Source organism: Epinephelus fuscoguttatus, linkage group LG16, assembly GCF_011397635.1.
Source record: "Epinephelus fuscoguttatus linkage group LG16, E.fuscoguttatus.final_Chr_v1".
In the NCBI taxonomy this organism is placed as follows: domain Eukaryota; kingdom Metazoa; phylum Chordata; class Actinopteri; order Perciformes; family Serranidae; genus Epinephelus; species Epinephelus fuscoguttatus.
In genome coordinates, this window is record NC_064767.1 from 8,800,311 (window position 1) to 8,825,992 (window position 25,682).

Sequence of the window (25,682 nt, forward strand, 5' to 3'; positions counted from 1 at the left end):
ATCTCAGTCACATTTATGCTTGACTGCTGGGCATTTTGAGTGCAGTAATTTTCTGCATTTTAATTCCAATTTTTAGTCAGTGGTTGCTTGTTTTCCTGGAGTCCCTAAAAACACGCAAATATACATGAGATATAACAAACATGAAATGATTATTTATGCAGTTTGCACTGGTGGGTGAAGGGAATAACACTGATCATCTTGTAACAATGCAATTCTCTCCTTCGGTCCTGGCATTCATGTGGGTGCAACTCGACTTGACTTCAACCCTGCGAGAACTGTTTCGGGTTAGCCCAAGGAATGAGACCTGAAGGCATCAACCTGGCCTCCAGATTTTTAAGATCCCAGTTTGATCGGACATCTGTGGGACATGCCGGTACCCCAGAGGTACCCCCAATCCATGTTGGACACTTCTTAGATCATACTTGGCTCTGACCCGTCGAGGCTGGACATAGGACCTAAGGGAATGTCCTATGATGATTGGGACTGGGGCGTTGGAGGTGGATTCTTGGAGTCTGTAATTGGGATCTGGGGAATTTGCAAGCCAGGTCGATTCTTTGAGCTCTTTGATGCCGTCAGTTCCTTCAATTTGTGCGTTACAGAAAGACTGTGATATTGAATACAAGATTGGTCAGTCTTAGGCACTGACCTGATTTAGGTCCCTTGTGGCCTGAGGGAAGAAGCTCTTCCTGAGCCTCTCAATGCTGGCCTGGTGTATCCGGTACCTTCCTTCCGACCTCAGGGAGAAAAGGCAGTTATCCGGGTGTTTGGGATCTTTAATGAATCTCCTGGCCTCATTCTTGCATCACTTGGTGTAAACATCCTCTAGGCAGGGTAGAGCAACGTCTGTTGTGTGTTCAGCTGAACAAACCACTCTTTGCACAGCCTTGCTGCTCTGTTCGGTGCTGTTTCTCTACGAGGCAGTGTTTACTGTCAGGATGCTCTCAGTGGCACAGGAGTAGAAATTCCTCAGTATTTGAGGGGATATCCAGAAATTCCCTAAGCATCTAAGGTGAAACAGTCACTGCCTTGTCTTTCTCACCACTGAGTCAGTATGCAGCGCACGGGTCAGACCATCAGTGATGTGGACATGAAGGAACTTGAAGCTGTCCACCCTCTCCAGCGAGGACATGTTAATACCTAGGGTGGCGTAGTTCCTTCCCTGCTTCTTCCCAAACTCCTCTATCGTCAGTTTTTCTGACATTTAGGAGTAGGTTGTTTCCCAGATACGGGCAGGTCAAGTTCTCTATTTCCTTTAGGTCGTCCTTTTCATTGTTATCTTGGATCAGGCCCATCACAGCTGTGTCATTAGCAAACTTAATAATGGCATTGGAATCTAAAGTGGCTGCACATGGTGTTAAACATGAGCAGCAGTCTTGCATAGCTCCCTTTCTTGTCCAGATGAGACAGGGTGGTGTGGAGGAAGTGTGGGTCCAGTGTGCAAGGTAGTGACGGGCACATGTAACCCTTAGCCAGCTGATCAACGCACTCCATCAGTACACAGGTGTGCCACTGGGCAGTAGCTATTCAGACAGGTTGGTCATGTTTTCTTGGGCACAGGAATGATGGTGGACTTCTTGAAGCACATGGGTATGACAGACTGAGCCAGTGACAGGTTGAATATCAATGTGACCACCAGTGCTAGTTGGTAAGCACATATTTTGAGGACCTGCCAACTGATACCATCTGGTCCTGCTGCTTTTTTGGTGTTGACATGCTTAAAAGCCCTCCTGACGTCATGCTCAGAAAAAGCCCCAGCTGGCACCAGACGTCAATATGACGTCAGAAAGACGCTGAAGTCTTACAGTGGACAGATGTTTAATTTTGGTCGGAGTGAAAATTGGTTGACAGTATTTTCACGTTATGTAGACGTTAACATTATGATGTTTTAAATGTTGTTATTCTATGTCAAGATGATGTCGGCACGAGACGTTTGGAATACCTTGGATTTTGCTTACTTAACACCACAACTTTAAAACCAATAAAACATCGACATCATCTGTCATCGGTGTTAAAGTCAAATTGACTTTGGCATTGGACATTTTCCTGACATTGAAGCTTGGTCACCCGATGTCACAACCTAAGTTCAACCAGCTGAGGTGTTGATAGGTTTTAAAGGTGCATTTGTCCATCCATTAACCTCTGCTTCAGCTGTTTTTGCTTGTTGGCTGCTGATGCAGTGATGCTGTGGTTGGAAAAGTCGCTAAAACTGGTTGGGATTGCTGAGAACAAACTGTTTAAAGCTTTTCAAATCCAGTGAAACCCACAAGGAGTTCTGTTTCCTCTTTGTTCTGCCAGTTCTGGAGAGGAGCCACTGTGGCGCAGTCCGCAGTGGTTCAGACTTCCGGGTTTTGCGTGACCGAATCTTGCACAAGACTAGAGTGTGCCCATTCCTTTTGGCCACAGTTATGTCATTGGGAATACGTGTGCTCTGTCACAACCATTTTCATGTGAAGCAGGAAGCAGACATACACTGGCACCTTGTTCTGATGCCCCAAAAACACAAAGTTTAAAAAAAACATCCATCCATCAAAATGTTTAACCAGAAAATTAGATGCTTAGATGAGAATGACTGCAGATGTTCTTCCAGTGTGCCATATTTACGCAGCTATTATTCTACTCCAGTCTATCTGGAGTGCCCCAGATTTTTTAAACATGTATACTGGACAGCCATTGTTGCAATACTGTAATTGTATCTTTAGAGATGCAGTAAATAGCTCCTGAATTACAGGATCAGTAATTTCTAAATATCCCTCAGTGAGGCTTTGTTCCTGCTCTGTGTAGATGTGGCTGTTTCAGAAGTCATGCCTTTCTTCAGCACTGTGAGCATTGTTTGTAGCTTTGGTTTTTCATTGAGCATAATGATTTCAAGCCTTACTGATTTTGCAAGGAGTCATTTGAAAGAGAAATTATGTGTTTCAAAATTGTTCTTTAAAGCTTTCAGTAAACAATAGGCTATTATTGTGGCTGTCTACTAAAGCACAATGTGAGACCTTTTATAGAAAGTGGGAAACACTGTGAAGAGTAAAAGTGTGCACATCCAACAGAAGGGTAAGTGGTAGAGTTTTATAGAAGCAAGATGGCTTGTAACTGGAGGTTTTCATGTGTTAATGCCGGATCTCCTGGAGAAATCTTGTAGAGGACAATTTCATCACATTTGCTCCTGTGCTACTGTGCCTTGACTACCACTTGGATTTATATGACATGTCAGGTGTGGGCCGCAGCATTAAATCATGACGCTCTGCAATGCAGCTAATGTGTGTAGTACTGTACTGAAGGCTTCCATAACCTGGTGGAATTTTAGAAGTATTTCCAGGGGTATTTCTGTGTCGTTTTATCACAAATAGAAACGAGGTAGAGAGATGTGCAACAAAGGTCCCTGTGTAGACGAGAACCAGGGACATTGCCGGCCACAACCCCACAGTGGATTTAAGCTACAGTATTTCCACGTTTCAAGGATGGTAGAAGGTTAAGGATGAAGGTTGTTGTCCACAGAGGCGACCACCTCTGACAGGATTCCTCACTTCAATTTAATTCACAGCAGAAAGCTCAGCTTGACACTGAGAACATCATCAGTGATTATGTCGCCCCTTGTGTGAAAGAAATTCAAACATTCATACATGTTTTGTGCTGTATGAGAGCCTAATAAACAAAATTATTTTTTTAAATGCAAATGTTTGAGAAAGCCTACATAAAAAATAAGAGAAAATACGTTTGAGTATTTGGGGAGCACCGTCCCTCGGGAGTCAGCTTTCGGCATTCTTTGTGCAACACTACAGACGGGGCTGGGAGCAGGTCTGAAATACAAAACTACACATCACAGCTGTGTGGACACTGGACCACATTCGCACAGGATGCCACCAAAATCATACCGTTCACATCCAGCAGAAAACATTGTTCCTTGTAAATGTTTTTCCCCCAATAAATTAATATAATATATATTATTATAGTGCAGCCCATAAGAATAACATTATATTTCAACAGGCGCCTCCCTTTAAAGGTGTTCCGGGCACGTCCAACTGGTGGGAGGCCCTGGAGCAGACCCAGAACACGCTAGAGGGATTACATATCTCATCTGGCCTGGGAAGGCCTCGAGGTCCCCCAGGAGGAGCTGAAAAGCGTTGCTGGGGAGAGGGATGTCTGAAATATTTTGCTTAGCCTGCTGCCCCCACGACTCAGCTTCGGATAAGCGATTGAAAATGTTATGGATGGCTGGATGGATATACATCATATAAATATATCACATGAATACATAGCCTTCAGTAACTGCTGTATTTTTTATATAGGTTTACAAATTACACACATAACTTTAGACTGTATCATATATACAGTTTTGTTTTCAACAATTTAATGGCGTATGCAAACTCGGATTATTTTCTGGGAATTAGTGAAGTTTGTGTTAGGGGCTGTGGTAGTCTGTATTTCTTCTTCTTGGTAACATTATATGTAATTAGAGTAAGCTGTTTAATTGCTGCATGAGTGAAGCAATATAATATGCAGCAATACTGAGTATCAGTGCACTTTGATGTAGCTCCAGTGTGTTTACAGATCTTACAGTTAAGCTTTAAGGTGTGACCCTTTGTTATTGTGTTTGATGTCATGATGCCATTTTCTGTTTCAGGAGACCAGGTGGTACGATGAGACGACGGTAGAGTTGATGGCTCCCACCATGCTTCCTGAGCTGCACCTTCTCAAACGGGTGAGAACACTTCACAGCTTCTGGACTTTGTAGTCCAGTGGATACTAGACCGTTCAGTGAAGCTTGCTCTCTGCTGAGGATTAACACAGTGATTATATTGCCCAAATGACTGAAATTAAGCAAGCCCTGATATCTTAATCCTTTAATCTTTTAATTTGTGTTTATTTATTTATTGCAGGTAAAGGTGAAGGGGCCCCGATACTGGGAACTGTCCGTAGACCTCAGCAAAGAAACACATCATCTAAAGTAAGTACTGGGTAATCTGTTAAAACTTGTTTCATCACTCAGATGAAATCACTAAATAAACAGTGTGTGAAAATAATTGGAATCCGCCGTTACCTTTTTGTGCTACAGATTGAGTAGTGGAATCGGGGGGGTTCGAGTATTGACTCACTGGTTGACAGATTTAAAGGACAACCTCTCTGTCGTTTGTACATCTCCCTCAGGTCCATCCTGTCCAGAGATGGAGTGTTGTATGTGAAACTCCGAGCTGGCCAGCTGCCTTACAAAGATGACCCTCAGGGCTGGAAGAGCCTGCTGGCCTCCACCGTCAACCACCGCAGCTCTGGAGTCAGAGCCTTCAAGGTAAACACATGGAGCTGTCGCACATACCAAACAACACCCATTTCATGGGTGTTTGAAGTCCATTAAGCTTCTGTAGAGTAATCTGATGGTGATCTAGTAGGGAAATATAATTTATTATCATGTATGTTCTCAGTTCTTCATTATTAAAACTTAATTCTGGAAATGTTCAGAGAAAACAATAGAACCAAATTTGCAGTGTATCTTTTGACAGTGTTGTACTTTTGCCTTTAATAACATTTTCCTCAATAGCTGGGTGTGAGGCACGCCAGCACATTTAGGAAATACGTCTGCACCAATTGGCTATAAATAGACGAGCAAGGAATTGAATAGATCTCCTCCCTGGTGGCTGGTTGTGTTCAGCCTTGGCAGGTTGTCTGGCAGGCAGCTGTGTGGTTGACAGACTATTACTGGTTTCCTGACGGCCTCAGTGTACACTGTCAATAGACCCGCAGGTCCGGAGGGGAACAAAACAAAGCACACATTATTTATTCTGCCATCCTCGCTGTCCCTTTTCCCCTTCCCCCTTTTCTTCTTATGCAGTCATCTTACCTTCGTCTCTTGACCGCATCTCCTTGTACCCTCATATCCTTCCTTCATTCTCTATAATTCTTTCATGTCTTGGTTCTTGTTAATAATTTTTCTTGTGTGTTCCTGCAGCCTGAAGCCATCTCTACCTTCACCTCAGAGCCTGCTTTGGTCTCTTTTGCAGAGTTCTTCTGTAAAACATCTGAGGAAATCAAAGACGTGAGTTTATCATGCAGAAATAGCTGTGGGAGAACTCTGAAGTCAGTTTTGCCTCTTATTTACATGCCCTTGCAGTCATTTTACTTTCCTGAGCGAGCCTGTGGCTGGTTTCACTCGTCAAACCAGTCTAAAACAATGTATTAAACCATGTTTTCATCATCCCAGCTTAAATTTTGAGCTTTAAGTGTTTATTTTTTCAAGAAACCTGAATGTAATACAGCTTAGTATACATGCTCCTCGGGACTGTGCTACAGCAGCTATTCATAAATCCGTCCCTAAATTATGATGTAAAACATCCTGAATTTCTAGTAACTGCCAGCTAGTTTCAAATGAATGTTTTACAAAATAGGTTGCACCATTACAACTTAAGGAATCCGAGCAAGTAAGGACTTCAGTGATGTGTTAATTGGTTGTCAAGAAACATCTGTAGCAATGCAGCAAATTTAGGGGGTGGTTGATGTCAGTGAAGATGAACTGTCAGTCCTCGATTAATGTAGCTCTTGCTTTGTTTTATTCATCCATACAAACATGGAAAAATTGTTTCAGAGTTAATGGTAATCATGTATGTTAAAATATGTTGTAAATTTTCAATTACACCAACCAAACCATTTAAGTTGTTTGGTAATTGTAAGTATTTTGATTATTTTGGTGAAATGTAGTGTAATATTTCTCACTTTACATCTTTATTAATCAATAGTTTAATCAAATGTCAGATCACATGTGTCAGCCGTCTTACATTTTACATATTCCTCTCTTATTTCAACAGGCTCTGTATTTAGCAAGCTGTCATCAGCGCTGTCAGTTGACTCAGTTACATAACAGCTGCTGCTGGCAATTAGTTGGTGCAGCTGTTGGCAATAATTAGTCTCTACGTCAGAGTTAGTTTGTGTGGTGCAACTTGTTTTAATGTAGTGATGTGTAAATGTCCACTCAGTAACAGTTTATGTTATCACTAAGCTAAGACCTAATGATCAGCTGGTGCTTTATCTCACTCTGAGATTTCTGGAAAAACATCATTGGGAAGTTTGGTAAATTTTCTCCGAGTCCGAGCGTATCAATTTTACAATGCTGGTAACATGTATTTAATAGCCTGATTTACAGCTTCAGTCCTATTATAGTGGAAACATTCCCCCATTTAGAAAAGCATTAACAAACCAGGAAGGAGTCAAGTTCTTCTCTCCTGGAGGTGCTCTGACTTTAATTATGGAAAGTCCCGAAAAGGTCATTGAACGTTTTACCAGCGCCGAGATGGAAATGAAGCTCTAATTCACACTTTGCTCGACATTAGTTTTGAGTTAGTGTGTGGTTGGTCTGGCTATCACTACAGAAACTCTCCGCTCTGTTGAAACCTGGCTCCAAATGCTTCCCTCCCAGCCGGTGAGGGAAAACACCCACACATGTTTGTTGTTTTTGTCAAAAACAAAATGAACATATTTGTATTCATCCCGCATCCCTGCTAATATTGTGTATCCTGAGTCACGTCTTCTTCAGGATGGTGAGTTTAGAAGCATCCGCATATCCAGTTGCAGCTATGTGAAAAAACAAATGTTTGGAATATTAAATTTAGACATAAGTGCAAACAAAAAGGAAGAGGAGTTCTTGCCAAAAGCATCATATACCAAAGTCAAGGCTGTTCTCATGTATCAGCTCTTGATAAATTATGTCTTTAGCTTGCCTATTAAAATATCCAAATGCATGCAAAAACACTGAATATGTCTGTAATTAAGACCTCACATCACAGAGTGCAGAATGATTTTCCAAAATTCCACTTTGTCTTTTAGTAGAGATTCATTAAAAGTAAAAGCAAATAAGACGTGTTGACCAGACAATCTGTCTGTGTTCCTGTATTTTTATGTGATAGATTGTGTTAAATGAACTGACAACTTGAAACATTTGTCTGCATTATCCAACAAGTTTCCAAGGTTCAGCGATGCCTGTGGTCTTGATAGAGATCTGGGAAATAATGTGAGAAAGACGGTCAAGCATGACTTCAACTCAGAATGCCAAAAAAACAGATCTGTAAACGAGATTAATGGAGAAAACTTCTCTGATGTGCAGCTGCCTTAAATCCCCTGGAAATATGGTTTTAAAATCACAAATACATACATTTTTCATGTGAAATACCCAGAACGGTTCTCATATTGTGTGCGTGTAGGATCCCATCGCTCATAGCAGAAAGATGTTCGAGAAAATAGTTTCAGAGACTTAAAATGTGGCACGCTGAGAGCAGCACTTCCCTCTGCTTTAAAGACAAGGTAACTTTATTTGTAAAGCACATGTGGCACAGAGTAAAAATAGATTTTCTACAGTGGATTGTCATGACCGACGCTCAATCTGCGTATTAATCACTTGACTCCTTTTGTCTGAGTAAAGAGGCTGCTCCGCTTAATTGGATGGATTGCACAGGGGTCACGTGTTTCAGCTTAAACAGTAAAATGGAAGAAAATTTCTCTCTGTACTTGAATTTAATGACACAGCAATTTTGAGTCCTTGAATTTCATTCACAAAACCTTCAAGGTCATTTGAAAGTCATTCAGTTTGTGTATAATGCTGTTTAGAAAAGCACAAACATGAATGCACTTGCTGGTGTACAAGGAGTGTTTACATCTAAATGCAAAAAACTAGAGGAAACAGGAACTCTCATGTGCAGATCAGGAAGAAATTAAACCAGGATGCTTGCATGCAAATTCACCATCAGGTCTCCATCTGACGAACATGTTGAATGTGCTCAAATGGAGAAGTGCAAAAAGTTTCTTAACTTCACCATCATCGATGTGGGAATGCAAAATTTAGAAAAACATGAATCTGAAAAAAATTGATCATAATCCAAAACTTAAACTGCAACACATCAAACCAAGCAGCAGAAAAAGGGAGGATTCTTGAGTAAATTGCTAAACCGTAGCTGCTAAACAAACCTAAATGAGCTTGGTGTTTTCAGGTTTCTCTGCTGTCATGAACCCATCTTCATATCCTGAGACTGTCTGTAATTTTAGAGATTATATAATGTATGCACCAATCTCTTGAACACTGTCTCACTTTGTCTGTGTTGTGTTTGCAGAGGGATGATACTCTCGTGTTGTTCTCGGCTATGCTGTATGAATGTGTGACCCAGGAATGTCCAGAGATGCTGCCCACATATATCGCTATTGAGCAGGTAACACACACACGTGCACATACATAGACACACTGAGTTGTGTGCTGATGCTGATAAATTGTTCCTCCTAAATCTTACTTGTCTTTGTTGCAGCATTTTTAGTGCAGTTACATGACCAGGCCTGGCAGGGTTCACTTTGATAGGTATCTTATTTCAAGTTTGTGTCTCCAAATTGATTTTCATTCTTCAGTGAAATCACGTGAAATCAATTAAACAACTTCTATGCTTTGGAGAATGATTGGAAAAATGTGAACCATGTGCAATTTGTGGATAACAGGATATAATTGTTCCCCTCTGAGCATTTGTTAGTAGGTGAGTCTGATGGCTGTGGTTGTTAATGTGTTTACCTGTTGCTATAACAGCTATACGTCTATCTATGTATAGCTGTTATGATCCCAGGAAGCTATACGAAGGAAATGTATAGCTGTCGTATACATATATATATGTATATAGACATGTATTATGCTGTTATGCTGAGTGCTTGGTTTCTCTGCTGAGCACTCAGCATTACAGAACTGCTTATACTTACATTCAGCAAGAACGAAATACATGTATTGCATGACTGCTGCTGCGGAGGACATGCATGTAATTGTGTTTGTGAACCTGTGCAGAGAAAGGTGTTATGAATAATTGTGGGTCACAGTGACAGACACACTAACAGATGTTAACTTAAAGTCACTGGCACAGACAGAAATCCATTCTGTCCATGCACTGGTGTGTTAACCTGTGTCCCCGCCGTTGTCTTTCAGGCGGTGGGTTCTCTGCGTCGGGATGACCTGCTGCAGACCTTCCCTCTGTGGCAGATGCGCCTGGTGGTGGAGTTGTGGGACAGCAGGGTGCTTCAGGGTCCCACCAATCGTCACGATGCACTGCTCACCTCCGAGTTCCTGCCCGTGATGAAGAACATGGTGGATGTGGCGCTGGACAGCTGGCTCAAAGGTGAGGAGGGATGAGCGGGACGGATGGATGGATGGATGAATAGATGGATGGAGGAGTGTGTGAGTGGATAGGAAGTCAGATCAGTAGAGTGAAGACAACATGAAGCACGCTGATAAAGGGCTCAGTAATCTCCTGCTTTTCATTAACACGCATCTAGCAAAGCCATTTTTACTACAGACCTTCCCACCACAACCCCCTCTCTCCAATACAGTGAATGAAACAGCGGAAATATAGCGACCAGTCGGAAATAGGCCCATGTTCAGTGAATGAAAGAATGTAAACATGGTTACTGTGGCAAATATGATAAAGCCCAATATAGCTTGAACACTAATGATACACCTCTTTAGTGTTGCAGTGGTGATATCGACATGAAATGACACTCAACTACATCAGAACCTACCCCCAGAATATATATAAGGCAGGATTTCTGTTAACCCTTTGAATCAGGTGTAAATGCAGTTTAAAGACAATGTAGGTGGTCATTTGAGAGAAAAAATAAACAGTACTCTGAACCAGTAACGTCATCTCAAAGCAGCAACCAGTGCCCTCCAAAATTTCCTCCTGTTTTCCTGGTACTGACATAATAAGCAAAGCCTCACATCAGCAGCCCTATTATTCCTGTGTAGCTTCTCATTTAATGATGAACTAGAGAAATGCACTCAGTAGAGTGCAGATCTCTGCCAGGTGTGTCATGTTGGTGCAGAACAGGGAGTGCAGGACAGACTCTGTGTCCAGCGTGTGCAAGACTATATGGAGACAAACCTCTGCCACAGTGGTCACTAAACCTTTCCCTTCCTCCCTCTCCCCTCACAAAAAAGAGTTGAATCTCACTCAGCTGACCCTTACAGCTTCTCTACAGTCAAGATGGCAGCAAAGTTCACAAAAATAGGCATCTATTTATCTTCTATCATGCCCAGCTTTAGTGGATCAGAACACACTGGGTATAGAATCAATCTGCAGGTAGTCTGAGTGGGCGGAAATTCGCTGCATAGATCAGCCTCTCACTAACTTCTGCGGTGTTTGATCTTGCGGGGATGTAGCCATTTTTCTGCCATGGTTCGCGTTCTGTAGGCGATATTTTTGTGGGCGTGTTACACCAAAACCTGTTTCCCCTGGCTGTGGCACCGCCCAGAACGATTGTGATTGGTTGGAAGAAATCCAAGCAGCCGTGGCGTTTTTTTCTCCAATCTTAAAGTGAGAGTCGGCCCAGCCAGACCTTTCTTTTCTTGAGAAAGGTCTGGTGAGCGAGACTAATCTGCAGGTGTCCTGGTTAAAAACAAGACCAGACTTTTTTTTTATGGATGTCAGTTTTTGATCCGCAACAAAGACCAAAATGTGACCTGCAATGGACAGGTTTTTAGCCTCGCTGATGTGATTTGGGTTATCGCTTGCAGTCCCCACCTGCCATTTAAGGAAGTGTGTCACTGCTGGACAGAGGGTCTTTTAATAAATTGGGCTTTATATGCAGTAGATGCAAATACTTTTGAAATTGGTGTTATATGATCAGAGGTTTGTGCGTTTGAGAGAGAGAAAGAGGGGTGGGCCTCTCACTCGAACTACTTCTATACTCTTCATGTCTGTGGTGGCGAAAATGTGGAAGATCAATTTGTAGTTCGAGCATCAGCCCTAGAGCCAGCGTAGATCCACGAACATGTCATCAAGTGCATTTGAGCTGAGAAGAGAGCAGGGACATCTGGCCACAGGTAAGATGCAGAGTGTAGGAGCAAAATTAATCTTTACCAATATATAGACATGTAATATCCTGCTTCCTTCTCTGTACAAGGCTTCTTTGTACCTGAAGTAAACAGTGTCCTTGGGGAGTTTTCATTTGTATGTGAGAAGCTTGCGTTGCAGCTGTTCTCATGACAGTTATCAGTTAACTGGAGGCCTCCCTTTGCCTCCCTTTGCTGTGCACTTCGAAGTTTTAATTATATTATGTGACTGAATCTGTGATAGTTTGTCAGACCTTCAGAGGACATTCCAGGTGTCAGAGCTCTGACTTTTCAGTTGAAATAGACTGACTCTGTTATAACTCTCATTATCGTGTTCTATCACTTTATTAAATTACGCAAAAGACATTTTGATCGTTTCACTCTGTTCACTTCTGCCACAACAGAGGGAAGTTTATCACTGTTTATTTACAAATACTACCCCACATTCTTATGATACAAAGCTGGCTGAAGATCTGCAAAGTATAACATTATCAACAGATGTTTCAAAAGCTGTAAAGCACTGCAAACATGAGAGGTCCTTGAGCATACAATAAAATGGCAGAGATGATATTTGCAAACTTCACTGAACACTGAACATGTTTAAGAAGCATCACGTCTTTACGTCATTTTTACCTCAGCTACATGAGACAAAATATTTTTTTGGCTGTGATTGGCAGCAGTGTCATGGTTGAGTGTTTGACAGGCGGGATGTGTCTCAGCTTGATTTCCTGCACAGGGTGTAGCACATTAATCGGTCTGACAGACTGTATACAGTCAAACACATTCCATTACTTACTTGCGCGCACACACGTGAACACTTACAGTAATACATGCACGTAGAGAGGCGTGGGAAACAGGTGAAGTCGTTGGACGAGACTGTGACCATGTAAACATTACAAACATGCCTTCGCTTTCATATTTTGTGAAGCCTTTTGGCTCTGGCGAACATTTCAGAGGAAAACCAAACTAACTTGACCTCAGGCATCAGGAATGTCTCTGTTCTCTGGAACTCACCCATGAATGAAATATGTCTCTAGATTTATCCTTGTTATTTTTTAGGATTCTTGTTTCCACTCCTCTACTCCTCAGTGCCATTTATCTTTCTTTTATGAATTACTAAAAGTCTATTGCAAGCAGGGAACATTATCGAAAGAGATGTAGTTTCTAGATAAGTTTTAGTAGATAGAATTTTACAAATGATGATGATGTCTGTTTTAGTTACGTCTTTTGTTTTGATTAATTTCAGTTTCATAGTTTCTCTCCAAACTTTCCAGTTGGCTCGTGAAAAGAACTACATGTATTTTAATGACAAAACAATTTCAAAATACACCAACGCTTCCTGTGTTTTCCCTCCTAGACAACAGCTCAGTGTTGAGATCCTACATGAGGGGCGAGGCCCTCCCTAAGGATGCCCAGTCCATCATGTTAGCCTGCTTCTTGGTGTACCGCTCCATCCCCTGCCTCAGGAACACACACACACAGCTGGAGGGTAAGACAAACACATGTCCTCACCAAACTGGACAGCTTAACCTGTGTGCACTCACATTTGCAAGTAAACACCCAGCACATCGTTCATACACATAGCAGCAGGAATGCATGTGCTGCTCCCTTGTGTAGCGTTAAAATGTCACTGCGATAGACTCACTGAGTTGAGAAATATGACATACTGCCTTTATGTAAGTCCTAGCCTGAGTGTCAGACTGAAGCTCCCAGAACCTTCAGTCTGACATGGCTTCCATTGAAGGCGATTTACAAGGGGGAGGGAAATTGATTTTTTTCCCTAACCAATCAGTAGAGATCAACGACTCACCCAGAATCTGATGTCATTAGTATCCATGCCTCGGGGATGCTGAAAACAAGCGGGCATTGCCCGTTTAAAATGTCTCCGTCGTCGTGCACGCCCAGCTGTATCGCTGTTAAATCCAGTTTAGCAGCTTCCTTAATTTGGTCCTCCATTAACGTGAGTAGCGGCGAAATACCTCGATAGCATCGTCTATGTGGTCTGTAGGATCTGTAGCGGTCGCCATTGTTGCTATCCTCACCAGTTACCCACCGGCGTACAGCTTGACATCAGTGTGGTGCTGATTGGCTAATCGCTAGACCCCCGGCGTTCATTGGTCCATCCAGCGTTTGGACGAGATAAATCGCAAATTTATTGAAGTATGCCAGACCAGAGATGCACGCCTACTCAGTTGAGTGGGCGGGGTCTATGGTCTGGAACCAGGCTATGTAAGTCCTGTTCTTCAGTGCAGTTTTTAAAGGTACTTGTGCTTTACTTGACTTCATCCATTTTAGCTACTTTATTCTTCTACTTCACTACATTTCAGAGGGAAATATTGTAGTTTTTATTGCACTCTGTTTACCACTTGATCCCAACCTTTTCTGGCCTGTGACCCCATATTAACAAAAGTGGTGTCTTAACTGTTTAACAAAGAGACATTTGCTCTCTAAACTTCTCAGATGGTTTTATTTGAATAACTGTTTGAGGCTCAGAGATAAAGATTATTCAATGTGGCACAAAAAAAGTCCCAAAAAGTGATTTGTTTTGTGGTTATTTTATCATTTTATTTATCATCTCCCTGATTTAACTTGACTGCTGAGTACCTGATAAAGTAGTTCAAACTAGCTCCAACTTTTGCAGCTACAACAGTAAAATTCTGCTTTCACATTGTTGCATCTCCTTTAATAACCTAATAATGTCCTATCTGGATGTCGAATGCATCAATTTGTGACAGAGTATTTTTACATTTTAAGTGCTGTATCGTAGACAACCTGGACTTGCTTGAGTTTCTTGAAGAGAAAACGTTTCACCTCTTGTCCAAGATGCTTCTTCAGAACCGAGGTACTGGCGAAGCCTCTTGGATGAGAGGTGAAACCCAGTCCCATCTCAACATCCTATTTATGCAGAACAACTACAAATAAACTACGTAAGAAAATGACTCTTAACAGTGATGTTGGACTCATCTGAAGGTCTGTCCTCTCTACCTGCAGGCTGCAGCTCACTCGGGGATTTACTGTCACGCAGCAGCCAGTTGCGCATCCCTCTCAGAGACCTGTTGAGGCTGGTTCCCGTCCTGCTGGGCTCCGGAGCACAGACACTGCTGGGCGTCCCTATGCAAGCATTTTGATCCTGATGCCCAGTACTAGTCAACTGGCTAGTAACCTCTCAGAGATGCAGTTCATAGCCTTACGTTCCCACTGCGAGCACGGATAAGACAGATGACTGCTTTCTACCTATAACACCTGCGGATGTGTGCAGTGAGTGGGACGAAATGTGACCAAAACAGGTTTTCTGTCATACTGCATCTCTGTTTCCGAGAAGAACAGTTTGGAAATTACAGACGTTGTTTCATTTTCAGCCACTAATAACTAATATTAGAGTTTTGTAATATAATATTTCTATTTAGGTTGTTTTTTTACAGCATAAAGAAAGTCTAGGCTGCAGTAATGATGCAGCACAAGTGCCATTTCTGTGGTACAATAAATCCAGCATGGAGACTTTTTTGATGTTTACTACTAAGTCCAGCGGAAGACAACTTTCTTAACCGCCAAACAAAGACAGAAAGGACTGGATTCGGCTGTAGTCGTACCAATGTCTGCCTGTGGGAGTTCTCCTGAGTCCAGTCCACTGTCTTGTGAGGACAAGAAGGCAGAGGCGAGACAATAAAATGGAAAAGCACCTACACAATTCATGAATACTGTGATTTATTCTGTGTCTTGGTAGTTTCCATAAGGCTCAGTCAGTTCTTGTGGTAATCAGGACACCTGTGTTTTCGCTTCTGTTTTTACTCAGAGGATTTCCACCACTTTCAAGAAAATCTTTCTCACAGCAAGGGCATTTCCTGGATGTCATTTTATTTTCTGACCAGCCGAGGCCTTGCTGCTCATTGAACAAAACTGCACTCTCTTTTCTGTTTTGCTGTATTCTTCTAAGCTGAAACCGGTCAGGCTTCTTACAGCGTTGTCCGCCATGTCTTGTGTATTTAGCACAGATGTTGTGGTGCTAGCGTTGTGTCCCTTTGGTCAATATGAAGTTCTTTTGAAGTGAGGCAAGCATCAAAACATGCTGTGGGTCTGTTTGGGGTGGTTCCCAGCATGAATGGAGTTCCCCTAATCTTCTGTAATAAAGCAACATCCTCTGCAGATAACATTGAATATAACTTCAGCTCCTGCACTTACCGGTAGAAAGCTGGCTTTGCGTATGTGTCCATGTTACACTTAATGAGTAAATAAACCAAATGATGCCTCTTAAACTGCTTTGTGAATCTCTGTGACAACTCTGAAAGTGTGATATCAGCTTGCATGGCCTATGACCAAAGCTGCCTGCTGCTAATGTTCAATTTTACTGACTTTTTTTGTCTTGCAAAGTGATACAACAAAAGTACAATTTCATAAAAACAATAATTGAAGAATTCAAAATGACAGAAAGTGTCATTACAGCAGGCAAGGACTGAATAGGAAACAGAATTTATATATATTAAGGGGTAACTGAGTCCAAAATTCAACATGCACTCTGTAATAAGCACATTTACCTCTTGCCACATTAGCACACGGTAATGCTGCCTTTGTGGTGTTTTTTAAGATTAACATTTGATTATGTTTTTTGGGAAACATGCCATGGGAAAACTTAAGACATACACTAAGAAAAAGACAATATGCTTGTAAATATACAAATAAAACAAGTAAAAAGTGCAAGTAAAGTAAAAGTAAAACAGGAAAAGAAAAGAGTACCCCAACAGAAATACAACTGATGTCCAAAAGTCATGTACTTCAGGGTGATCCCATAGGACATGGATTAATGTACCTTCATCAGGGCACTTCCAGCACCCAGGGTCACCTTTAATCTCAACCCTATACAGTCAAGAGGGCGTCCAGTACATTCTGTTGTTAATCTTGAATTAAATTAACCTAGTGCGAATATCACGAGACGTGCATGTTGTATTCTTCACCTTTGTGGTGATTATTTTTACAATGTTAGAACACCAACCTGAGATCAGTTTGCCTACCACAAGACAAATCTGTCCTAATGTTTTGTTCAGAAATCAAGTTTGGTCTTTGAAAGAGTAAAAAACTGAAAGACTGTTTCAGTTATTAACATTAATGAACCTCAGAGTTCTCGATCGTAATAATCTGACACTAGGGCCTTTTCACACCTGAAAGTCTGAACCAAGATTCCCACTTTTGCTGCATCGTATACACTTGGTTAGTTTTGGTTTTACATTCGACAGCTGTACATGACAAATGTATGTCCTGGGATCGTCACCTACATGAGCTGTGTCTCTTGATTTGTAGACGGGTCCTTTCGTCCTTGTATTCTCTCTTTCTCATCCTCTCAGAAAATAATTGAAAAGTGTCTTAGACTTTGTGAGTTTTTCCACCTGACTCTGTAAAATTGCCTCTTCCTCTCCCCATGTGTTACCACGGCTCATTTTGCCATGTTGTGTCATTCGTGGACAAACAGAAAGCTGCATGTGCTCGTGCTTGACAACTTTATTGCTGCTTTCTCCTCTGCATTGATTGCCAACACTTGTCTGTCTCTGAGTGCAGCCACCAACAATCTCTCTGTCACTAAACCACACAAACATGCACTGAGGTACTAAACCACTTTGTCACTTGACGATAGCTTGCCAGCACTTCCTGTGATTGATCTGAAAGTCTGAACAAAAAACATGTTCACACCAGATATGTACAGAACCGTTCCGACTCAGACCACCTCTTTTTGTCAGTGCAAGGTCTGAACTGTGATTGATTTCACACCTGTAATCTCAAACAGAAAAGTCCAAAGGTCTGGACCAAATGAGGCAGTGGTAACAGGGCCCAAAAAAGGCACATTTAAAAAATACAGTCCACAGCTGTACCTAGAGCTTGTGATGATATATTGTCTACAGGATCAGGTTTGTTTTCGTGAATACAGTTGCACAGTTATGTGATGCTGTTGGATTTTCTCATACAGCTAAATGCCAGCATTGTGTTTAGCCAACAACTTTGAAACTCAAGACTGTGGGACTTTCCTTCCAGCACATGAACGGCTAAAACATTTATGCGGGCAGTTGTTAGGATTTTGAGTGAGGGGGGTCCCACAGTGTCTGACTTTGAAAACCCATTTCTTTTAGCTTTTTAAGATGTTGAAGAGTCTTGGAATTTGAGGCCTAGCTGAGTGTGGAAACCCAAATATCATGTAGCCGGCGTGTGGGAGGATGTGCAATGTGTGTTCGGCTCAGAGTCTTAGATCGCGTCTAACCAACAGCTCTGAGAACATTCCAAAGCAAATGGAAAACATCCGAACAAACAAGTGGTCCACACCCTCCTTACAGAGCTGCGAGACACAGAGCAGCTCCTCACACTCACGTCAAACTATTTAGATGTATTTATTTTGTTTCAGTTAGATGATTGTCTGACAGTTAATTAATGTACCTCACAGCCAAACTGATTATTTCATCATTTACTGCCTCCAAATGCCAAAACATTTCCATGACTGCATGAGAAAACCTTTTTGTTAAAGGCAGTCAGTCATTAGCTGCACAAAAAGCAGGTTATAATGATGTCTTTTCTATCTGATGTAAGTCTACTCTTCCTCATACCGAGGCTAATTCCCCTGGTCTGGGCGTACAAAAGCACAGGATTTGACACATCTGTTAATCTCTGGTGTTTAAACGTGGGCGGACCAACAAATTCATTGTCCTTTCCGCTGAGTGAAGTAATAAACAAACCTCTAAAGGATTTTCTCAGAAATTTAACCTTGAAAGGCCCCAAAATAGCAACCAGACATGACAGATACTTTCTATGGCTTGAGAGAAACTTTTAGATCCACAACTTGGTGGACTTGGAGTTTTATTTTGCCACAGGAGGACATTGAGTGGTTATTTCTGTTGTGTCTTTCTAACACACTTCCTGGCTTTTATCGGCACTCCCAGTTGCACGGGTGGGAACATGACCTAAACAACAATGCTTCATTTTGTCATCACTGTAATGCTCTATATTCTGTACATACTGTGTCAACTGGGTGTGGTAACAGGGGTGTGTGCATCACAAATACCACTTTTCAAATACAAATACCACTTACCAACTTTTAGAGTTGGTGCTGACAGCAGATGGTGAAAAGAGTGAAAGGTTGATGAGAAAATCACCTCATCTTTTTCTATACAATCAAATTTCTCCCTTAGTAAAAGCAGTCAGTACAGTAAAGACAACAACACAGAAATACAGTCAGGTCTTATTCACTAATCATATCAAAGTACTCCAATTCAATATTGTTACATTAACAATGGATAAATAATAAACTTGATATACAGAAATATGAAAGGGGTTTCTCACAGTGGCAATTTAGCACCCAACTACAGTTCCCCTCAATTCTACGGAGCATTTTATCATCTTTTAGCTCATTGTTTTGGTTTTCTGTCCAGCAAACTCTGCCCTCAGCTATTTCTATTTGCAGCAGGCAGCTGTTTTAATAAACAACAGAAAAAGAGACCAAAAAATACCTCAGAAATACCCTCAATTAAACAAAATAGGTATTTATGCTCACTTGAGGTGGTTTTTACCTTCTTGGAAAAAGAGTAAATGCAATAAACAGGACATGAAACACCTATATCAAGTAAGTTCTGAGGTTGCGAACATTTAACTCACATGACTGAATTTCTCTCCATCTCTGGTAAGCATAAAACATGGCCAATAGTAGCTGATATGAAAGAACAGTTAAAACTTGCGTATTTGAAACAAATGCTTGGAGACCTCTCTCTATTTTTCTATCGTAGATGGGTTGGATGGCCATGGTGACTTGTTATGTTTCTGGATAGCGGCCTCTACTTCTATTCCATTTACCGGCTGATTACAGCCATGTTTAAGTGCAGCCTGTACTGGCAACTTCTGATGAAGCTATGCTTTGTGGAGCTCAGTTTATTCACTCCAAACCAGAGTCCTGCAGCAGGTCAGGTACCAGTTGGTAGCCACCGTGTAACCTCCAGAAAGGTTGTGTAAGGGATGAAAAATATGTTTATATAAATTCACAGGGGCAATGAAAAAAATGAAAGGAAAGTGGGTGGGTAGCAGGGGGGGGGGGGAATAAAGACAATCTGGCCGTGTGGACACTCAGCTGTTTCCGCCTGTACCTACAATCGTATCACGTGACAGAGTGACTGAATATCTTTCCAGAGCTGAGGATGCAGCTGACTGATAGCAATGGGGCGGTTACTTTGGATATGCAGACAGATGGTTTCCGCAGAAATTTTTTTTTTTTTTTTTTTATCTAAGTGGGAGCTCGTTTAGCAAGTTCTTTGCATATCTGAATGGGACAGTACATTACGCTAAATGGCCTAATGGCAAAACGGTGTGTTTAATCCCAGGTCAGGCCACAGGACTTATAGTGGTTAGCATTGTCGCCTCATAGCAAGAGGGTTCCTGGTTTGAACCCAGGGTCGGGGAGCCCTTCTGTGCGGAAATTACATGTTCCCCCCTGTGTCAGCGTGGGTTTCCTCCAGGTGCTCCAGCTTCCTCCCACAGTCCAAAGACATGCAAGTTAATTGGTGACTCTAAATTGACCGTAGGCATGAATGGTTGTCTGTCTCTATGTGTCAGCCCTGTGATAGTCTGGCGACCTGTCCAGGGTGTACCCTGCCTCTCACCCAGTGTCAGCTGGGATAGGCTCCAGCCCGCCTGTGTCCCCTAACAGGATAAGCTGTTACAGAGAATGAATGAAGACAGGACTGAGTTTAACTTGGAGATTCTTGCGACATTTCAAAAGATTACTTAAACTTCACTTGATAATTGAAAGGAAACAGCTACGGTTACCAGCTAGTTGTCAGACACGGTGACACGGTGGAGCGTTGATCAGATAAAGAGCAAGTATTTCCCTCAGGAGGGTGAATATTGGACTCCAAATGAATGATAATGCTGCTCTGTTTCTACTGCATCAGTAAATAGGCAACTGTTTGTTCACATGTTAAGCTGATAAGAGTCAGCGTTATGTTTTTGTTTCGTTTCTTAAGCTTGTTCCGCTGCCCCAGAAAATAATTGTGAACATGTCTCAACACGTTAGAGAAAATTAATTAGACAAGCTTCACTTGATCACTGTCTGTATTTAACCTTTAAGAATACCTAGAGGTTAGATTAAATCTATGACTGGGACACTGCTCACTATGCCAACAGGCCTCCCATGTGTGCATCAGGCATGACTGGGCATCCAGTGTCGCACAGTGTAATTTGTAAGATAACCAAGCCTCCAGTGTCTTGCTGTGTTTAACTTGCTGATAATGTGTGTGTGGTTTCCTGGAAACACGTGTCGCTTTCAGTCAACATGTCTTAAAAAACATTCCAGGGAAACGTCACATGACCAGTTAACTGAGAGTCCGGAGCCAACAGGAACTGGAACTGCCTGTGGGTGTCTCGGTGTGTCTTTAAGATGATCAAAAGTCTTGTGGTTTTAAAACTTCTGAAGTCTCCACTGAAGGCTGTTTAAAGAACTCCTCTTTCCTGAACTCGTATGAGGTACTTGTAACCCTGTCTTTGTGATGCCACAGGGCCTCAGTGTGTTCAAAGTAAAGGGCTAAATACTGGGAAAGGCAGGAAAAGAGAAATCACATATTTTACGAGGAAAGTAATACCCTGTGCTGACGAGGAGACGCTCAGTCTGACGCTATGTCCTGATTTGTGGAAGTTATTTAGTAACTCCAGCTCATTGCGAGGTGCTGGTTGTTTGTGGGTACACGTGCTTGTTTATGAAATCTGTGTTTAGATCCCACACACACCCCCACACACACAACGTGGCATCTGCTTGCTGTGAAAACAGGACATAGAGATAAGAATATAGGAGAGTGAAAGTGAAACAAAACTTTATCTGGTCTTCATTTTAATGTGGTTGATTTCTAGATTAAAAATACTTGCAGATAACACTCAGCAAAACTCAAATAGGAAACAGGTTTAACACCGGTGATGTGGCTCACTGAGGACGTGGCTGCAGCGTTCAGGAATATTGAGGCTGAGTTTCTCACTAAGGGGGAGGAGATGAGGTCCTGTCAAATGTGTCATCAAATTATGGAGGTTACAGAAAAACAACATGTAGTGGAACTGGTCGCGACGAATTTAAATGAGAGACGGTGTTGACTTTTACAGCCATGCTGATTAAGATGTGTGGTTTCCTGCACCTGATTGGGTGAGGCGTGGCTTATCTCCACTCCACTTCCTGTCTTGATGAGTCAGGGGGTATGCTCCAAATCCAACACTTTTTCTTTTTAATTTTAGTAGGTACTGCAGTTGCCCTTAAAGGAAATGGCCACTTCAGAATGAAAATACACACAGTACACAGAAGTCCAGTGTAGTTTTTTTAATCCACAAAACTCGTTCAGGGTATCGGAGGATAACAGCTAGCTGGAATAACAGCTACATTTGTACAGTACATGGTACCCACATTATGAAAATGTAATAAAACTCTGCTAATGCATTTCAAAAACGTCAGAACAGCTCATCCGTCATAATCCAAGTGCCCTGAAGTCGCAGCATGCGAAATTGACTTGAAAAGACGGAATTTACTCCACTTTTATGGCATCATTTCTCACCGTGGTCAGTTAGCCTGCCCTGCAGTCGTGATGTGTTTACATGGCAACTCGTGCAAAACTAGCTGATGGCTAGTGGTGGTGCGAGTTCTCAAGTCTCGCGCGAATTGCCATGTAAACACAGCACGCCTGGACGCTGGACTTCTTGTCGGCATGAGGATCAGTAAGTACTGTCTGTATTTTCATTCTAAAGTAGCCATTTCCTTTAAAAGGTATGTACTGTTGCATGCAGTATGCACACCATCGGAAGATACTACTGTCTCATAACATTACGCCCTGAAGTTTGACCCTCTTGCTTTCTGTTATCCGTTACCTTGGAGATAAAACCGCTCACCAAGTTCGCCAGAGACAGGTCAAACTGGAGAGCTCTGCTGTTGTTACTTTGTGATGTATGTAGCTTAACTTTAAAGTTATAACTGCACTGATTGTAGATTCTAACATATTATATTTGCGACAGTGAAGTTACATGCGCAGTTCTCTGTCCTATTATTGTTTGTAACATTAATGATTATTTTGTTCGCTCTAACAATTAATATTCCTATCATCACTATTCAAATGGTCATCACTTACTTGAATTCACTGTCAGACGTTATTGCGGCTTCTGAGAGCTGTCAGTCAGCTGTCATCTGTTTGCTGCCCCGCTGATGTGATCTATTTTCCGCTGAGCAGGGGATTGTGGGTCAGAATAACCAGAAAAGCATGCTGGCCCACATGCTGCAAAACTGGACCGGATGTAGCAGAACATCCTGTTAATTTTGGCACGCTGCGTTTCACATGCTATGCATTGGGACACACTAAATCTTTTTCTGGCGAACTATATTTTATTGGTGTTGGAACGCACAGAGGGATTCTGATTGGAGCAGGACCCGGTCTGGCCTCCGCTATCCAGAGGGTGCAGCTCAACATCCAAGACCCTACAAATGTGTATGGTTCAAACTCAGGTTGTTGGGAGTTTGCAGGTTAAACTTTGAAGTAGTCATTTTCATTTTTGTATATCTATGGTGCCATCTACACCAAATAGCTTGCCGAGATAAGATCGTCTGACTTGGGATGACCTTGGATGTTGAATGACCAGTAATCTTAAAGGTGGACCTGCTAGCTAACTTTCAAAAGGGCATCAAATCTTCCTTATATTTAATATTTAAATGAGTCATCTCTTTTTTAAAGAAACAAAATCTCAGATTTAAAGTTGTTGACACATAAACAGCTCTAGTGCAAAAATTATAGTTGTCTGTTCAGCTCATGTCCTCTGCCATTGCCTGTATAATATGGAGCAGGAGCATGCCTGATAAAATAGGTGATTCAAAATGACTTCCAGTCATAAAGACCGTACTTGGCTAAATGTAGACTTTGAATGAGTTCTTGGGCCGAGAGTAAAAGCTAAGACAATAATGCAGTTTGAAAAAGACTCACTTTTTTGTTATTATTTTTTAAAGCTCTTTGAGTAAATCTTTCATACCTACATCTGATTTTTGTTTTGGAGCATTTGCTGAAACAACTGACAACAACTTTTCCTTTCGAGGAACATCTCAATGCAGGGCACTTTCTAAACCAGTAAACAATATCCTGTCAGCTTAAGCTGTGCCTTGAGCTCAACTACATCACCTCAATGAGACAATGTTGACACTTTCCTTTGCTCAAAGCACAGCAGACTTCCTGTCACCTTGCTTGGTTAGCAAGTAACCAAACAAGAAAAACCTCCGTGCTGCATCCTTCCATACTGATAATCACAATATTAAATCAATAATAGAAGCAGTGTTGAAGCTGAGCCTTTCTATTGTTGGATTCATGACTAGATCAGATTTAAATGCCCAACAATATGCAAGATTGTGTAACAGTATGGGAGTTGTGTTTTGTGCCAGACTACACTGAGGCATGTGTTGGGAAACAGACAGGCCTGAGTGTTTGTAATGACTGTGTGTCTGTGCAGAGCCTGTGGGAAAAAGAGCGCTGCCTCCAGGAAAAAATCCTGTTGTGTTTGTTTCCACAATAAGCTAATCTAAGTGTGTCACAGTGAACACACCCTCCAACCCTGCGGCTTTTCTCACGTCTTAACTCTACACACAGCAGCATACAGTACTGAAGTGCATTTAGATGTAACCCGTGCATAAACAGTCTAACAAAGGACACTTTCAAGGACTCTGATCTGACAGCAGCTTCCTTGTAAAACCACAGACTTTGGACCACCATGGAGCCAAAACTCAGTGTAACAAAAAAACAGGATCTTTTTAAATCTTATCTGTAGGAGCTGAAACAACAGTCTCAATATTTACAGAAGTCTTCTTTTAAGTTCCACTCCTTCAGTCAACTGGTTAAATTCCTGTTTGAGTAATTGATACTGGGGCTTTATTTCAAAATGTGATCACAGCATCAAAGAAGAAATGAAAGAGAAAGAGAAATCTCTAATTAACACATCATATCTCTTCTTAGGTAATCCGCCCAAAAAACCAAAAGTCTGTTTTTGTGTATAATTTGTGGTTTTGTGGGGGGTGAAATGTAGGGATGCATTTCTTGTGAAATTCTGGGGTAATGCTAATATTTTAAAAAAGATTTTGGCTGAAAGCTGATGTCGATACCGAATTTGTTGTCGTCTAGTCATCATACAGATTGGTAGCTGCTCCAAAGCTTTGGAGTAGCCTTCCACTCTCAATCAAATGCTCTCCCTCCACTAACACTTTTAAGACAAATCATAAGACGTACATGTCTTCAATGGCCTTTGGTTGCTCGTAGTGGTTCAATACTTTTTATATATGTAATTGCTCTTAACGGTCACAATACTTTTTATACATGTAATTGCTCTTAACGGTCAGCTGTGAATAAAAAATCACTTGTCCCTGACATTTTTTTTGTCTCATCCAAGACATGAAATGCAGAGCTGAACTGTCGCTCACTGAAAACAAACATGAAAATAAACCAAATGTCCACATGGCACCCATTGCTCTGGTACATCATACCAGATTTATGCCCTGCTAGCGGCTATTTCTCCGAATCAGCAGCTGGGTGTGCTGGCTACTGTTGTCTCAGTCTGACTGCAAATAATTGACACGTTTAACCAGTGCAAAATTGATGTGACACAACAGATGAACATCGGCCACTGGGATAGGCCAGTTGCAGTCAACAAGGTGATATCAGCTGATATTGATGTGCATCTGATAAATTAGTGCATCCCAAGTTAAATACTGTCAATATTTCATAGCTCAAGTGTAAAAATTGTCAGGCTAGTGGTTACCTCTGCTTTCAGTCTTTATACCAAGCTTGAGAGAGCCCTGGGAAGACCGGATGGGAGAGGCGTTTGAGAGGATAAA

General features: G+C 41.7%; 1 protein-coding gene across 2 annotated transcripts in view; it reads left to right on the top strand.

The window, feature by feature from the left end:
• The window catches only part of anapc1 (anaphase promoting complex subunit 1), a 68,040-nt gene extending 51,968 nt beyond the window's left edge, over positions 1–16,072 (top strand). For both annotated transcript variants that reach the window (XM_049600116.1, XM_049600117.1), the window contains exons 46-53: positions 4,619–4,696; positions 4,875–4,942; positions 5,143–5,281; positions 5,939–6,025; positions 9,084–9,179; positions 9,929–10,118; positions 13,188–13,319; positions 14,822–16,072. In XM_049600116.1, coding sequence (XP_049456073.1) covers positions 4,619–4,696; positions 4,875–4,942; positions 5,143–5,281; positions 5,939–6,025; positions 9,084–9,179; positions 9,929–10,118; positions 13,188–13,319; positions 14,822–14,958 — 927 coding nt within the window. In that variant the 3' untranslated portion in view covers positions 14,959–16,072. The remainder of the gene's footprint in view (positions 1–4,618; positions 4,697–4,874; positions 4,943–5,142; positions 5,282–5,938; positions 6,026–9,083; positions 9,180–9,928; positions 10,119–13,187; positions 13,320–14,821) is intronic.
• Positions 16,073–25,682: the final 9,610 nt, after the last annotated feature.